This window comes from Mytilus edulis, chromosome 12 (assembly GCF_963676685.1).
Source record: "Mytilus edulis chromosome 12, xbMytEdul2.2, whole genome shotgun sequence".
NCBI lineage: Eukaryota > Metazoa > Mollusca > Bivalvia > Mytilida > Mytilidae > Mytilus > Mytilus edulis.
The window spans coordinates 80616012-80634804 of record NC_092355.1 but is presented as its reverse complement, the minus strand read 5'-3'; the positions used below and the strand labels follow the sequence as shown (position 1 = coordinate 80634804).

Below are 18793 nucleotides of genomic sequence, written 5' to 3'. Positions count from 1 at the left end.
TTTTCGAGAGAAAAAAATCGACATTACGTCATCGCCCAATTATGAATTGCTTGTTCTAGACAAACTTTTATATCGTTTGGTAATAAAATTTATATGTTTTTTACGGTATTCAGAATTTCACAAAACTAAAAGTGTAACGCGGGACAAGGAAATCGTATTGCAAAATAAAGGTTTTATTGAGTTTTAATTAATGAAAATGGTCTGTTACATATACAAAATTGCAATAATCTGAATGAAGAGTTTAAAAGCTTTAAAATGATATACAACACTTTATAATATCAATTTTTATGTTTAAAAATTAATAAGATGAATGTGTCTTGTCCGTGATTTTACCAAAGTAACACCAGTAGCGTGCGACGTTTCATAAAAATCAAAAGGGCGCTCACATCAATATATATAAATATTTCACTAAAGTTTCTTGTAAATTGGGCGAACAGACAGACGGACAGACAACGGTATACCATAATACGTCCCGTAAATGGGCGTTTAAAAAGCTACATCGTATGGCCTCTTACAATGACCAAAACCCTTCCGTATAGTATGCCAAGAACCGAAATGAATTCGCACACAAAGCTACAAGATTTACTGATACCAAAAAAACAGCCTCATTTAGGACCAAAAGGCAGCCTCATTTTAAATTAAAACCAGCCTCATTTTATGACATTCCTCAGTATCACTCGGAGTATGAGATGGATAAAGTAGATCTGGATCCATACTCTAAGAAAAATATTGAAATATTTAACATTGCCATATGCATTAAAGCGGGAGGTTTGGCATGCTACAAAACCAGGTTCAACCCACCATATTTTTCTTAAAATGTCATGTACCGAGTCAGGAAAATGGCCATTGTTATATTATAGTTTCATTTTAATGTTGTGTTTCTGTTGTGTCGTTGTTCTCCTCTTATATTTGATGCGTTTCCCTCAGTTTTAGTTTGTAACCCTGATTTGGGTTTTTTTTCTCAATCGATTTATGAATTTAGAACAGCAGTATACTACTGTTGCCTTTATCTATAGTCATTACACTCACAGTAATAGTTAATCGCCCTGAACATGCATGAAATAATTGCCACTGGACGTTAAGCAACTAGCAATCAATCAATCAGTTATAGTAAAAAGTGCTGAATAATTAGATATAGGAAGATGTGGTATGAGTGCAAATGAGACAACCCTCCATCACATAGATATAGGAAGATGTGGTATGAGTGCCAATGAGACAACCCTCCATCACATAGATATAGGAAGATGTGGTATGAGTTCCAATGAGACAACCCTCCATCACATAGATATAGGAAGATGTGGTATGAGTGCCAATGAGACAACCCTCCATCACATAGATATAGGAAGATGTGGTATGAGTGCCAATGAGACAATAGTTATCTAAGGTATACCAGGATTATAATTTAGTACACCAGACGCGCGTTTCGTCTACATAAGACTCATCAGTGACGCTCATATCAAAATATTTATAAAGCCAAACTAGTACAAACTCTCCATCCAAATAACAATTTGCCTGAATAAGCCTTCTAATTCTTAAAATTGGTTTCAAATACTCACTTGTGAACACTTCATATGAATAAAAAAGACATTTCTTTCTTTAAACAATTCATATTTAAAATTTTAAATAAACACATGACACTATCGAAGGATCTGGTCTTTTTAAATTGTAACGGTTTTTGTTCCATCAAGGTCGGGTATATTGTATACGGTACACTGGAATATTGACATATAATACCTCGTATCGAAGGAAATGTAGGGCTATAATTACGTGCAGTATTAGGTCATTTCAGTTTAAAGTATAACAATAGAGTATTTAAACAAATTCTATGCACCAATTAAGCAAGAAATTGAAATATGAATACAAAAACATTGACATATAAGCAATTATATGTATCTTTAGTACATTATAAACCCTACAAGTTTTTGACTGGACAGAATTGTCTTCTTCTAGACGATCTAAATAAAAGACTATATTGACTCTTTTTATATATTGCCACGATGATTTTAGAAAACGGTGATAAAAATTTATAAAGTTTTTAAGATTATACACGTATTAGAGAAATAGCTTCATATCTTAACCGGTCAGACTGGGGACGTTAAATCCGATGCATCGTGTAAAAAGAGTGCCACGCTCTCTGCACGTTAAAAACCATTGCAGCAACGCCCTAAAGAGTCCGTAGGTAACCTGTTACAAGGCAAATGTCCTGTCCTTAGCCAATATACCTTCATTTTCCAGTGGCAGACCAAATTCCCCCCCCCCCTCCACCTTAATCTCGGATGGAAGAATTTTATGCATAATTTTATCAGCCCAGACTTAAAAACGCCAGAGAGAATGAAACAATCTATATAGTCACGATAACCACTGGACGTTAAGCAACCAACAATCAATATAGTCACGATAACCACTGGACGTTAAGCAACCAACAATCAATATAGTCACGATAACCACTGGACGTTAAGCAACCAACAATCTATATAGTCACGATAACCACTGGACGTTAAGCAACCAACAATCAATATAGTCACGATAACCACTGGACGTTAAGCAACCAACAATCAATATAGTCACGATAACCACTGGACGTTAAGCAACCAACAATCAATATAGTCACGATAACCACTGGACGTTAAGCAACCAACAATCTATATAGTCACGATAACCACTGGACGTTAAGCAACCAACAATCAATATAGTCACGATAACCACTGGACGTTAAGCAACCAACAATCAATATAGTCACGTGGTTGGTCACGATAGTTAATAAAGAGTATTCAGAAAACAAAGTATTATCAAAATGATTAATTTTTGGTACATTAAATTTGACAAAAAATTGCCACAATGAAGTTATTTTTTTTAGATATTAAAATAAAATCTATATTATTCACAAACACATGCAAGTACACGTACACAAAAAAATAAATAACGAGACCATCAATTGACTAAACACGTGTTATTGACAGTTCAATGGTATCTACAAAACATCTGACATTTTTGATACCTGAGAAAATATACTACATGTACTTCACATGTTTAAATCCCGACCCCCAATCAGTCCTACCTCACAAATCCCGACCCCCAATCAGTCCTACCTCACAAATCCCGACCCCCAATCAGTCCTACCTAACAAATCCCGACCCCAAATCAGTCCTACCTCACAAATCCCGACCCCAATCAGTCCTACCTCACAAATCCTACCCCCAATCAGTCCTACCTCACAAATCCCGACCCCCAATCAGTCCTTCCTCACAAATCCCGACCCCCAATCAGTCCTACCTCACAAATCCCGACCCCAAATCAGTCCTACCTCACAAATCCCGACCCCCAATCAGTCCTACCTCACAAATCCTTTCCTCTCGCAAATTCCGTTGAATTACTTGGCATCACTCAAAGGTCTGAATAAAAACTTACGAATTTTCTAAAAATAACTATGACCCATCATTTTAAAATTTTAAAATGAATAATCATCTACCTGTATAAAGCAAACTGGGCCATTCCAGTATTTGTATTAATTTATTTATTTTAAATCAGCATTTTAATCTCTCACACTAAACTAGTGGCAGATCCAGAAATTTGCATAAAGAGGGGGATGGGCGTCACTAACTTCCTAACAGGAGCCAACTCCAGCCATTATTTAGTGATTCCATTCGCTTTTGATGTGTTTTGTCATTTGATTTTCCCATGTGAATAGGGACTTTCCTATTTTATTTTCCTCGATGTTTAGTATTTTTGTGATTTTACTATTTTCCTTAAATTATCAACCAAATTTTTTTCCACCAAAGGGGGAGGGGCTGCATCATAAATCCGCCTCTTTATACGATTAATCTGCAAAAATACTTGTTATTCAGAATCGACCACCTTATTTATAATTTTAAATTATCCATGTTTTCCATTTACACATGTCAAGTAAATTTACTGATCATTGGTAAATGTGACGACGTATATATAAACTATAAATATAATACTCCAATATTGTATGTGGGACACGTTCATACTTTTCTTATTTACCGTCATTCGTATGATTATCGTTACAAAATATATTTTGAAACGATGCTGATCTTGGTTTACCCTTCAATTTAAATATTGAAAATGACAAAAGTAGAGAAAGTTTTGCTAAATTTTTAGTTAAGAAAACTAAATTTAAAATGTTTCAGCTAGACTTAATTACGCGTATAGGTTCATGGTACAGCCTTCTGAATTTATTTATTTCTCATTGTTATACAAACTCCAAAATTTGTAGTCAAGGAAAGTTCACTACAGTAAATGTATATCCAACTTTTCACACAAAGGGAGGTTATAGTTATAGAATTTTAAGTTTGATAATTGTTACATGTCTGTATTTAAATAATCATATTTGTAAATTTTTAACTTCCAGATACAATAACATCAACTTCATATGTATATATATGTTTGTTCATGCATTAATTATATTTGTTGTTAAATTTACTGTACTATTATGCCTCAAGTGAACCAGAGTAAAGGGGGGGGGGGGTCAAACTATATGCTCCCATTAAAATGCATTGATCGTCAAAAAAGGGGGGTTCCAACCGATGTATTATTAAACATTATTTATCACACATTAAACAAAAATGAAAAGAAGTATATCGATCATTAGCATAAAATCAAAATTCCATGAAATATAAAGATGCAGAGTGAATTACAATTGGACATATTAAAGTTACATGTATTAATTCTGGTCACGGGCGTCTTTTATTCAGATTTCAAGTTTAATATTTAAATTCCTGTAGATTAAGTGCCACAATATTCTTCTTTGAGATTAAGACGAATTCAATAGAAATATTCGGTCCCTTTACCCATGACTCTATTGTAGAATTGCAGTGACAGTACTGTTACCCTGATATATCCTGGCTCACTGTTCGACGAAGTATTAGATTGGGTCAGCATACCAGGCTATAATACTATAAGTTATATGGTTCGCTACTAACCCCCTACGGATTCATAGAGGGTTAGTAAAATTCATAGGGTTGAGGCCGAATCCCCTATGGATTTTATTCACCCTCTATGGATCCGTAGGGGTCAGTAGTTAACCGTATAACGAATTTATCGCACACGGGACTTTTTCTGCTGCGTTATGTTGAAAAATAAACAATGAAACACAGGATTAATAGATGACGTCACCATTAACGCATCATGAACCCTCTATGAAATTTACTAACCCCCTGCGGTCTCATAGGGGTCACCACGTGACGGCGTTAAACCCAATCACAACGTGGTATTTTACCCGTGGTGCGATATTAATGCTCACTTTTTTCCAACGTTATACTCTATCATAACTTGTACCTGAGCATACGGCCAAACATCTAATTGTCATGGTGTCACGCGATTAACTGATTTTCCATTTGTAGATATAATTGCTATTTTATATTGTTATTTCCGCCTTGCTAACTATTATAGAACATAAAAGTCGGTAATAAGCCATATCACCGAAACTAAGGCTAAATTTGTCAAATAAAAAAATATTATCGACAAAATAATTGCAAATCAATTATTCCATTACAACTGAGGAGAAAATTGAAACATGATCACAAGATAAAAAACGAATTATGAATGAACATGAAAATTAGTTCTCTTTGAATTCATTGTTAAAATGTTCGCGCTCAGAATTCATGGGTCTTTTTCGCTATGCAGGTTAAGCATACAACGATCAATGAATTGACCGAACTCGTCCAATAATTCCAATTGAGAACGGACGGACAACAAATCATCTTGCCGTCTATCAGTGCTACAATTTAAATTGCTATTGTGACATTTTTTTTGGCTATCGCATACTGCAGAGTTGTGTATGTGTTTCCGATTTATAAAATAATGCTATGCAATAGATGTTATAATCGTGTAACGATATAGCAGATTTTAAATTTTAACGGTATTTTTAAACTCGGCTCAAGAGTATATTTATTCAACAAAGTCTTAATTTTAAATTCTTAAGAAAAAATACATCGAGTATGGCTAGACTGATTTTTGTTGAAAACCCCAAATGACCATAAAGAAATATAAGATGAAATATTATGACGAGGTTCATTTAAAAACATTTCTTTTAAAGGAGTGGACAATGAACGAAAGTTAAACAGAAACAACAATGGCATACAACTGTCCTGAATAACCTTACAAATGACTAAATTCTGTCTTTTTGTGGATAAGATTTTGTTTTCCTTCTCAAGTCATGCAAATGAATGAATATTGAACAAAAACAAACTTTCAATTTTAAACAAACATAAATTTGATTGAACATTGAAGAAAGAAAGGAAGCAGAATAATTCAAAATACACATTCCTATTTATCTAGTAAAATATACATATATATATACTCAATTGAGGTTCCAAGAAGGAAAACCCTTATGGAAAGAAAAAAAATCTATGCAAGATAATTCCGCCTTTCGAAAACGCATCTCTGAAAAAGTTGAACATTGTCATTACTTTGAAATACTTAAGAGCAGCCATTTTAAATTGTTTGTAGCTATACGAACCAAGTGCATCATGGGATTTATCACGTGTTCAATAGTGCACTTATCGTTAATTATGCAGATATCCTTAAATTCGAATCTTGTATCAAACAAAAAATGTAATACATGTAGACGTAATTAACAAACATTTCTATGATTTATAAAATAAGTAAGCATACACAATAAAACATATTTAGAAGAAAAGATAAAAAAAATATTTGTAGATGACATGTAAAATCAAATGCAAAACGTCCCAAAGGACTATGTAACTATAACCATTTTCTCTGAGACTATAATATGCTAGGAAAACTCGACTTGCATCAGTTAATAAGGCATTAATGTAACTGTAACGTTTTAGAATAATAAATGTATTGTGACCGACTTGTATAACCCTGTGGGACCTTCTTTATAAATATGAATCATAATAATTAGGTAGACGTGAAAGTTGCTATGGATAAAAGTAAATTGTAAAAATGCCTGCAAAGTCTGTTGGAAGATTTTCTCATGAGTATTACTCAAAAACGTAAGTTATTACTAAAAGTAAATTGTAAAAAGTCTATTCGAGGACTTCATTATGACTGCTGCACACTAAACGTAAGTTAAAACTAATTAGAGGTCTTTCTAAGGACTGCTATACTAAAAAGTAAGTAAAAACTAAAAGTAAATTGTAAAAAGGACTGCAAAGTCTGTTCGAAGTTTTTCTTCTGACTGCTACTCGAAAACGTAAGGAAAAACTAAAGATAAATTGTTTTATGGCTACAAAGAATGATTTGTAATTCGGAGTTATTGAGATTGATTTGTGATTCGCACTTATGTTATTTGAGAATGATTTGTGAATCGCACTTATGTTATTGAGAATGATTTGTGATTCGGAGTTATTGAGAATGATTTGTGATTCGGACTTAAAGTTATTGAGAATGATTTGCGATTCGAAGTTATTGAGAATGATTTGTGATTCGAAGTTATTGAGAATGATTTGCGATTCGAAGTTATTGAGAATGATTTGTGATTCGAAGTTATTGAGAATGATTTGTGATTTGAACTTAAAGTTATTGAGAATGATTTGCGATTCGAAGTTATTGAGAATGATTATTGCGATTCTAAGTTATTGAGAATGATTTGTGATTCGAAGTTATTGAGAATGATTTGTGATTCGAAGTTATTGAGAATGATAAGTGATTCGAAGTTATTGAGAATGATTTGTGATTGGCACTTAAGTTATCAAGAATGATGTTTGAGTCATTGGGTCAGTTATCGACATATATATATATTTAAGATTCACAGTTTAGTTATCGAGCGATTAATTAGTGATTCACGAATTTGTAATTATCGAGAGAACAAAATTCTTATTCAAGATGAAGTTATTGACAGTCAAATATATAATTCACCGTTTAGTTATTGCGGGATTAATTTAGATTCACGATGTAGTTATCGAGAGATGAATTTATGATTCACAATGTAATTATCGAGATTCAAATTTATGATTCACAATGTAATTATCGAGATTCAAATTTATGATTCACAATGTAATTATCGAGATTCAAATTTATGATTCACAATGTAATTATCGAGATTCAAATTTCTTATTCACAATGTAGTTATCGAGAGTTTGATCAGTTATTCAGAGATTATTTTGTAATTCACGATCGAGTTATAGAGAGAATCATTTTCAAATGATGATTTAGTTGTTGAGAGAATAATTTGCAATCCATAATCAAGTTATTTAGAAGTCAACTGTGTTTGTCCTCTTATAAATTCATTTATTTTTCATGCTGAAGTTTTTTTATTCAAATTATGAATCTCGAGGTAACTTAAAGATTATTATGTATAACCCTTTCATTCAGACGCTTTCAACTCATCCAATATGAAGGACAGGAAACTATGTTCATAATAGGGCAGAAATTATCATTATTTTTTATTATTCAAAAAGAGGGACTGGGCGCTTCTTTACCTGAATCCATAGCTGTTGCCTTTGTTGTTTATCGTCCTGAAACAGAACTAAATCATATATGTTTTTTTCTATTTACTTATTTCTCTCTTTTCACGAACCAAATCAATTGAAAGCTCTTCAACTGTAATTTGCTTATATATATAATATAAAATAAAACAGAAATTATATAACTACTGTAGAATACACCTTTTCAATCACTTTACAAGTGTCACTTCACAGAAAGATTTAAAATCAATTTAACTTAAATGTTATAAATAACAAATCTCCCTTCACCCACCAGGTGGTGTCTTTACCTGTATTTAAATGTTGTCAATATTATACCATTAATTTCGTATAAAATCACTTAATATGTACAAAAAATCAAGTTTTCACATGAAGCCGGTGAGAAGTCAAAAAGTTTACAGGAAATTTTGAACCAGGGACGATGCAGACAAAAGTTAAAGTCCGTCTGGACTGTCCTGTATAGGCGATTTTTTTAGCTTAACAAATAGAGAGGGTAGGGTAATAGGAAGCTTAACAAATAGAGAGGGTAGGGTAATAGGAAGCTTAACAAATAGAGAGGGTAGGGTAATAGGAAGCTTAACAAATAGAGAGGGTAGGGTAATGTAATAGGAAGCTTAACAAATAGAGAGGGTAGGGTAATAGGAAGCTTAACAAATAGAGAGGGTAGGGTAATAGGAAGCTTAACAAATAGAGAGGGTAGGGTAATAGGAAGCTTAACAAATAGAGAGGGTAGGGTAATAGGAAGCTTAACAAATAGAAAGGGTAGGGTAATAGGAAGCTTAACAAATAGAAAGGGTAGGGTAATAGGAAGCTTAACAAATAGAGAGGGTAGGGTAATAGGAAGCTTAACAAATAGAGAGGGTATGGTAATAGGAAGCTTAACAAATAGAAAGGGTAGGGTAATAGGAAGCTTAACAAATAGAGAGGGTAGGGTAATAGGAAGCTTAACAAATAGAAAGGGTACGGTAATAGGAAACACACATCTTTTTTCTATTTGACCTGATTAAGTGAAATTGATTTGTTCTTCGATGATTTGACGATTTTGTTTTATTTCTTGCTTCTCTGGTGATTGATCTAACATGTTGTATTGTGCTCTATTTTTGACGATACCTGCTATTTTTATTTCAATGGATCCTCCTTCTTTCCTTTTTTCTCTACCCCCCCCCCCCTTCCCCTAATAACAAGTCCTGAGCCCGCTAGTCAAGTTTCTTATTCTTGAAATAATTATCACTGGACTTTATGATAACAAACCATCGTTTTGGCCTATTTGAATCTTTCGTTTTTTTTCATTACAGTATTCACGCTAGCTGATATCTGCACTATGAATATTTTTCATATGTGTGTTGCTGATTGATGTGACAGGCTGTATTATGCTCTATATTGACGATATATATTAGATCAATGACCCACCTGTTCTCTCTCCCCCTATAACAAGTCCTCCTGCATACGCCAGTCAAATTTCTTATTCTTAAAATATTTGCCACTGTACTTTATTATTACAAACCATTATTTTGGCCTATTAGAATCTTTCGCTTTTTTTTATCTTTCATTATTCACGCTAGCTGATATCTGCACCATGAACATTTTTTTATATGTGTGTTGCTGATTGATGTGACAGGCTGTATTATGCTCTATATTGACGATATATTAGTTCAAAGGCCCCCTTTTCTCGCTCTCCCCTATAACAAGTCATGAGTTCGTTAGTCAAGGTTCTTATTCTTGGAATATTTGCCACTGGACATTCTTAAAACAAGCCATCATTTTAGCCAGTTAGAATCTTTCGATCCAGTAATACTCAAGTTATATGTTCGTTAGTCAAGTTTCTTATTCTTGAAATATTTTCCACTGGACTTAATTATAACAAACCACCATTTCAGTAGCAAAATTAGAATATTTCGGTTTATTAATAATCAAGTCATATGTTCGTTAGTCAAGTTTCTGAATCTTGAAATATTTGCCACTGGACGTTAAAAAACAAGCAATCAATCGTTTTAGCTTATTAGAACCTTTCGATCCACCAATGTAAAAAAGAAGATGTGGTATGATTGTCAATGAGACAACTCTTTACAAGAGAAAACTCTCCAATAATCGATCGAAGTAAATTTTCCCCATCAAACAAGTTTATCATATAATCTGTCGTTATATTCAATCAATACGGACCCATTTAAAGGTAATGAATTTCCCTGATCACAATCATCTCTCCGCTATATGATCCGGATGACATCGTCGTTGATAACGTAAACAAAACAACGACATTTTACACATCACCCATGGCTCGTCAATATAGTGGAATCTTATTCTCTTTCTATCCTAAAACGTAAGACAATATTATTAATTTATATTTAGTATATTAATTGTCAATTTAAACGTGATCTTTTAATCTGGTAATCCTTATTAAATGCCTTTATAAATTTTAAATTCTATTATATAATAAGAAAATTTCTAGATTAAGATGATTTTGGTGTTGTTTCTATCATTTTTTTTTGTAATTACGATTAATAGATTAAAAGGTACCTAGGCAGATCCAGCCCCCCCCCCCCCCCCCCCCCCCCCCCCATTTTTGTTGACAAAATTTGGTTGAGTATATCATCTGATCATAAGGAATCACTGAAAACTGACTGGAGCGGGTCGCCCCTTAGGTCAATCAGCCCCCCCCCCTTTTATGAAAAGTTCTAGATCCGCCACTTAGGTATACTAAACATATTAATTCTCCTTTCACAAATTATGATGAAGCAGGAGAACAACACAACGTATTTAGCAAATAAAGTCACAAGTTAGATAACATTATTGTAGTGACCCATAACAATTAAAGTAACTTGTTAGTGTACTCTTGACCTAGTCGTACAGTCAGGATCAAGAGTCAAGTCACTTAATTCACTTTCACTATTTTCATGTATTTTATCAGCCCCATTGGGGTATACTAGTGCATTATCTATAATAATAACTATTTCAGAGTATTTTAGCAATTTTCAAAAATAGGAAATAGAAAAAAAATAGAAAAGTAAACAAACTGTTCTTTCGAGTTGTAGACATTTTCCCTCATTTGAATCTTTTAAATCAATATACATGTATACGACAGATGGTGTGGATATGGGTGCACATAATATAAACAATAAAATGAATAGAGATAAAATTGATAAAGAATTAAAGAATAGTAGATAATTAGTTGCTAAAATATATAGAATAGAGAATAATGAGCAAAATGTAAAATGAATAAAGAAAAAGAGTAAAGAAAAAAAGTAAATTAAATTAAAAAAAAAGTCTGGAATGAAGGACCCCCCACCCCCCCCAATCCAATCCAAATTGTCATGAAATAGAGGACCCCGATGCAAAAGTCGACAATGCCTGTGTCATTTTCCAGTACTAACACGGGAGGTCATAGTTTGGTTACTAATTTGTCATACATTTTTTCTTCAACCTGGGACTAATTCAATTATTGACTGCTACCTTGAAATTGATTCTTTAAATAAAAAACCAGATAAGAATTAATCCTTTAAAAGGTTTTATTCTGTGACTGTTTTTGAAATAATACTATTAAATGCATTTAAATTGCGTGAATATCATTAGAAAGTTTAAATTTGATACGCGAAATTCTTTCCGATATGTATGAACCTATTTTAAAGCAATTGAATTTATAAATGAATGAATAATTATTTGCGTATAAAAATATACGAAAGAAATAGTCCAGGCAAACCCCAAAAGGGAGAGCATAGTTTTTTACCATAAAAACTTTCGCTGGTCGACATTATTAGGGTTCCACAACAACATCAAGTCCTAGACCCGTCCCTGCTGTCAATATTTTTTATTGGGGGAGCTCACGAATGTCACTTTTCAAGTATGATCGGTTTGAACGTTGTTTTCATTTCAGACTTGTTTATTTTTTTTTTTTCGTTTGGGCTTGTATTATAATTGACGTCGGGTTTATAATATCCATTCACCATATTTCGACTCTTTCAAAAATTTAAGAGTCTATCGTTAATTGAGGTAAATTATGTGACCTTTCAAATACCGTTTCGATTCCTAACATCACTGAAGATGGTTTACACATTTTGCACCTCATGTTTGCGGTATACCATATTTTAGGCATTTTTTTAGTTTTCTGTCTGGTATTAAATTAAGAATAAGATATATATTTTGTTACCTCTGGTGATCCGTTTATTTGACAATCGCCAATGACAATCAGAAGGGTTTGAGAACATTGGTTGTTCGACTTGCTAGTCAAATGTGTATTGTAAAAATATTCTTTTTCACTTTTTTTGTCTTTTGGAAAATGTTGTTAGTGCTGTATTCAGACCGCTCTACCAAGCAATTTATTTCGCATGCACACGTCTATAAATTGCGGTTGTTATCCAAAACAATCATAGATTTGAACGTTGTTTTCAATTTAGACTTGTTTATATATCTTTCCAAATATGATATTTGTATGGGACGCATCAAAGTTAAAGTGTAATAAATAGATGATTTTTAAGGGGGTCTCATTGGGGGGTTCCGATCCCGGATCCCGCTTACTGTTTTGTCAGATTCCCGTATCCCGCTTACACTATGTACGTAAGCAATTCTCATTTTTTTGTCATTTCCCGGGTCCCGCTAGACCTCATTTCCCGTTTTCACGACACAATCATTTGACTTTCCCGTGTTAGCTTACCAAAAATCGGCAATCCCGCGTCACGCTTAGACCCCAATGAGACCCACTTTTAAGTCACTGCCTGTTTTGAAATTTCCAACCCAATATGTGAGCCTATTAAATCATGGAGTTTTTGACTATGTGCATTATTACATGGCTGAAGATTCAAAGAATAGATATTTACGGGGAGAAATGCAGAATGAGGACGCATACGTCACTCTAGAGTGGGTCTCATTGGGGTCTAAGCGTGACGCGGGATTGCCCATTTTTTGTAAGCGTGAAACGTGAAAGTCAAATTATTGTGTCGTGAAAACGGGAAATGAGGTCTAGCGGGATCCGGGAAATCACAAAAAAAATGAGAATTGCTTACGTACATAGTGTAAGCGGGAAACGGGAATGTGACAAAACAGTAAGCGGGATCCGGGATCGGCACCCCCCAATGAGACCCCCTCTAGATAACGTTTATTTATACGACCCACGTGTGTGCATGTCCAAAACGTCATAGACGTCGGCATAGCACAAGTGAGTCCTAGGAAACGTCATGAGGGTTGGGGAGGGTTATTTAGGTTATGATTTATTCTAAGCACAAATTAACTTCAAGATTGTTTGTTTCTCGTCGCAGTGCCTACCACGAGAACTGTGTCCCGTCTGACAGAAGAGACCAGGCCACACAAGTATCAGCCGACAAGAAAAGACAAGAAGGAGACTATGTCCAATGTGATGCCGTCAAACAAGATACGATCTGGAAAGAATCTGTCACCGGGGAAAGAAGATGCCTTAAAAACTGGTAGGTTCATTTTACAATCTATTTTTACTTTGTTTCTTAATATCGTTACTTAGTATTTGGGAATGTGTTTATTTATTTAGAACAATCGGAATATATTTCTATTAGAAAAGAATAAAAGAGGAACGAAGGATACCAGAATGACAGTTAAACTTATAAATCGAAAATAAACTGACAACGCCATGACTAAAAATTAAAAAGACAAACAAAAGTAAACATGACACAACATAGAAAACTAAAGAATAAGCAACACGAACCCAACCAAATAAGTTTTGAGATAATTTGTTGTTCTTTTTCTCATTCCTATAGTACGGGAAAGATTCCGGTGCCGGAGGTTTCGGGAATGTGCGAGATACATTTATCAGTTATTTAGAACAATCGAAATTTAATTCTATTTGAAAGGAATCAGTTTTAGATATTTTGTTAGTTGGTGAACCGCATGCATAATCAAATTGAAATAAAACAGGGGCGGATCCAGCCATTTTAAAAAGAGGGGGTCCCAACCCATGTTAAAGGGGGGTTCCAACTATATGTCCCCATTCAAATGCATTGATCGTCCATAAAAAAAACAGGGGGGTCCAACCCCCTGAAGCCTCCCCACTGTAAAAGATTGAATTGGCTTTGCAATTGGCCGATAGTGAAGTTTACTATCATCCTCTTTTGTAGTGAGGAATCTTAATTTTATGGTGATGTCGTTTACCAAACCCGTAAATTAAGATACGACCCGGAAGTTATCTTTCCCCTAGATAAATTTTTTCTGAAAAGTTACCAATTTAACACTAATTGAATAGTTGTATTTTGTTTTAATGGATATGAATATTGATTTGGATATCAGTAAATTAAAACCAACTCAATATTATTGTTATAATAATAGAAAATATACACACATATATACATTCAAGGTTCAACAACATGTTGATTCAGGTCTTTATTTTGGCATTGCACGGGCTCATTTGTTTTTTTCCCTGAACATATTTTAATTTTCATTTACAACTTATAAAAAACGTACTTGGAGACAAAACTCTCAAACTTTTTTAAGAATTTGTCAGGAACGACAACGCTTCTATCAGATAGACGACTCTAACGGCATTATTACAATAAAGCGGGTGAAGACAGCAATCTTGTAACCTACGCACGTTAAGATTACATGAAGACGACGAATCTTCTGATGTCCACTGGTAGATATATTATCTGCCACTGGGGAGCAGTCACATTGCTTGCTCAGGGTCCTGCGTTCAAACCCCTGGTGGATACAGTCCCAACTTCGGAAGCAAAATCATGCTTTACTATAATAATACTGCACGAGCTCTATCATATAGAAGCGTTGTTGTTAATTCCGACAAAGACAAAAAAAACAACAACAAAAACAAACTTAAAGAGTTCTTTCTCCAAGTGCATTTTGAACACGAAACTAAAATAACTATTCCAGGATTGTTTTAGCTTTAAGCTATTGATGTCTCACCAGTTTAAAGATAAAGCGTAATAGAACTGGTAATCTTCAAACGAAGGACTTTTTTAATTGAAAATCAATACAAAAAAATATATCTTTGTGTTTGTGAATTCTGCCATGCATTTCCTTGTTTTCACGTTCATTTGATAAGTTGGAGAAATTGATTTTGTAAATGTTTATTTGTATTACATAGCTTGAGTTCAGACATAATCAATGAACATTCCCGTTATACATATTACAAATACCACTATAAACATGGTATATGGCATTACAAAGAATTTAATGTTATATAGGTACTCAGACATTTATACATAATTAAAGTGGTTGTCAATAGACTGACATCCAATTTTAATATTCATATCGAAAATGATTTTCATTTAAACTGGAAACATTGATTTTATATATAAATCAGAGTATTGTTCCATATTGTGTAATTTCCCTTATGTATGTCTCGAGATGAAAGCCTGCATTATGAAAACGAGGGTGTGTTGAAAATGGGCCGATTTCTTTTACATTGTAAAGGGCCTTATATGGGCCTCACAAAGAAAATATGGAACTCTCCTTACCAGACTGTTCGGATGTAAAAATAGATATAACATATATAATACAGCGTGACCCTTTGTATGTAAAATTGATAATGGAAATTGCGAATGTGCCAAAGAGACTGCAAACCGACCATATAGCATTAAACAACTAGAGGCCACCAATGGGTCTTCAATGCAGCGAGAAAATTCCGCACTCGGAGGTCGGCTTCGACTGACCCCTTTTAAAACAAACGTGTTCTAGTTTAGTGAAAATGGACGTCATACTAAACTCCAAAACATATTACTATGATTCATGTTGAATAGTGTTTTATAATGTCAAGTTAACAGGGTGAACCAATCGTCTTTGCTCTTTTTACTCAATAAAATCTTATTATTTTTTCTTATATTTTACAGGTCAAGTGACTGGGGTTTCTTAACAGATTTTGACTCGAAGGTAAACATATATTTTTAACATTATTTCGTTTCATTTTAAGTGTTTATCGGATCAGCTGATCAATGCTTTATAAGTATTCTTTATATTATAAATCTGTATATTCATTTATAATTATAAACCTATGTAATATGCACAGTTCATTGCTCAAATGCTTATAACGGACCATATGAGTAATCCATAGGAGACTCTAAAAAAAAGTCGGATTGTTTTGAACATGCAAGAAATATTTCCCACTGGACGGTTAACAACGATACACAATGTTTTAATATATAAACTACTGCTGTTGTCTGTTCTTAGTCGGGTTGATGTCTCTTTGACACATTCCCAAATTTCCATTTTCAATTTTATTTAATAGTAATATTTGATCCTTCTCAAACATAAACATATATCCCTCAGTATGTGTTTTGAGTTGACATATTTCCCCATCTCCTTTTATTGTTAAGTTTATATTTCTTCAATGTCCCCAAGTTGGGGAACATTTGTGTTCACACTTTTTTTTGGTGAACAAAACCAACAGATATAATAGGTATAAATTCAAAATTAGGGGTACATCAGTCAACATTATGTTATCTTCTTAATCACTTTAAAAACAAACAAATATGTAACAAAGAAGCACAAAATAGCATATAGACCAAGCATACTAGCAAAAATTAAACACAAGAATATATAAATTTACCATAGTACAATGACACAATCGCGTGAAGTATAAGTACAGAGCAACGTCTTATGTATAAAAGAAACAGACATATAGTCAAAGCACAATAGAAAAAATGAAAGACAACATTAGCAAAAATTAAAGGCAAGGATACGAAATGGAGACAACCCATATTACGACTAGTTTGATTACATTTACAGGGTGATGGTGGCATTACAATGGTAAATTATATGTTCACTTTAATTCTAATCACAGGATGAATTTATATCTAACAAGTTTTACAAGACTTTTCATGCAGAGTTTGTTTTGTGTTTTTTAAAAGACTAATACATGTCCGAATATAATTTTTTTTCAAAGATATGTTTTTGTGCAGTTTTGTTTGGAGTGAGATAACAAAATATTGTTTACATTTTTTACAATTTTTATTATTGGTCAATACAAGTAGAAAAATCCCAGGTACGCGTAAGGGGTGTTCAAATATGTGCCTAAAGGGCTTACAAATACCGACCCAAGATTTGAGGTCACGTTGATGCATGACTCGTATTTTTTTTAATTTCTGAAATACGATATGTTTCCTCATTTTATAAAGAGAGCATCCATACCTTTGAATCTGCACTAGCTTGTTATAAGGTGGATTGAAAATAACTAGTTACATTAGAATATAGGCAATGATTATTTGATTACGTATAAATTAGGAAGGGAGCATAAAATAAATTATATTGATGTTTGAAAATTTCAAACAAAATTATCAGATGCACGTGTGCAGTATTTAGAATGTTTACGTTTCTTATCATAATTGGAAGTCCAAGTTAGTAAACAAATTGATATTTTTTGGATAATCAAATGGTCAAATTCCAATCATGGAATAATTTATAAAAACTTAATTTACAAGTACGGGAATTGTTCAGAATCCTAGGGAAATCATTAGTTCTAAAATTTCAGAATTGTTTATTTGACATTAACTATGAATAATTATGTAAAAAATTGATTGATTTATTCTTATTTTCAAGCTAACCACATGTTAAATAAGTTATAGTTTCCCGTTATAAAACCGTAACAATAATACACAGATCAGAATCCTGTTAACGCAACCAGAATTTATCTAAAGAAAGAAATATGTAGATAAAAGAAGATGTTATACAAGTGCCAATGAGACAACTCTCCATCCAATTCACAATTTGTAAAAGTAAACCCTTATAGCATAGGTCAAAGTACTGTCTTCAACATGGAGTATTGGCTCACACCGAACAGCATAGGCCTATAAAATGACTAGTATAAAACCACTAAAATAAAACCATATATATTAAGTATTGCATTTTTGTAAATACTTTTATAGTTTGCCCGTTTTTGTTTTTGCCAGCCAAGTATAGAATTTCCAAAACAATTAAAAAAATATTCAACCCTTTGAGAATTTTTTTTAAATTTTTCTTCCAATATTCTTCTTATATAAAATACTGATAGCAATATTTGTATTTTGTTTCCAGGGCAACCAGATAGAGAAGGATCCCTTACCAGAAAAAGCCAGTATATTTTCCTCGGACATGCCAAACACCAACTCGGGAAACTACGGGTCAAGGGTCAACACAGATGTTGGCCGACAGATGCAGAACCTAGAATACAAATTCTACGCCGAAAAACGGAGGCGGAAGTTAGGAAAAGAATTAGTATGCTACTAAAGATAGACACTAGAGATACTACAGTTATTCGTTTTTGTATCATTTTAAATTTGTTTATTTTTGTTTAAAATCAGGGTTATTAAATATAAAATTTGATTGTGCTGACAAGAGAAGCGTTTCAAACAGGGCTATTTTATAATATATTTTTCAAAAGGTAGATTTATGTAATTGAAATATGAATTTTATAATTAATCAGACATGGATTGACACTTTTT

General features: G+C 33.2%; 2 protein-coding genes across 7 annotated transcripts in view; one reads left to right on the top strand and one right to left on the bottom strand.

Annotated features, from left to right (window-relative positions):
• LOC139497242 (BTB/POZ domain-containing protein 3-like) overlaps positions 1 to 3463 on the bottom strand; it is a 22746-nt gene extending 19283 nt beyond the window's left edge. Inside the window, exon 1 of the mRNA XM_071285380.1 lies at positions 3336 to 3463. The gene's annotated coding sequence lies outside the window, so the exon portion shown is untranslated. The remainder of the gene's footprint in view (positions 1 to 3335) is intronic.
• Positions 1 to 18793, top strand: part of LOC139497247 (ciliary microtubule inner protein 5-like) — a 23769-nt gene extending 4976 nt beyond the window's left edge. The window contains exons 1-5 of one of the 6 annotated variants that reach the window (XM_071285392.1): positions 10584 to 10728; positions 13658 to 13822; positions 16208 to 16247; positions 17103 to 17123; positions 18387 to 18793. In XM_071285392.1, coding sequence (XP_071141493.1) covers positions 10682 to 10728; positions 13658 to 13822; positions 16208 to 16247; positions 17103 to 17123; positions 18387 to 18578 — 465 coding nt within the window. In that variant the 5' untranslated portion in view covers positions 10584 to 10681 and the 3' untranslated portion in view covers positions 18579 to 18793. Of the gene's footprint in view, positions 1 to 10583; positions 10729 to 13539; positions 13823 to 16207; positions 16248 to 17102; positions 17124 to 18386 lie in introns of those variants that run through there. The other 5 variants (XM_071285391.1, XM_071285396.1, XM_071285390.1 and 2 more) reach the window with 5 other exon arrangements.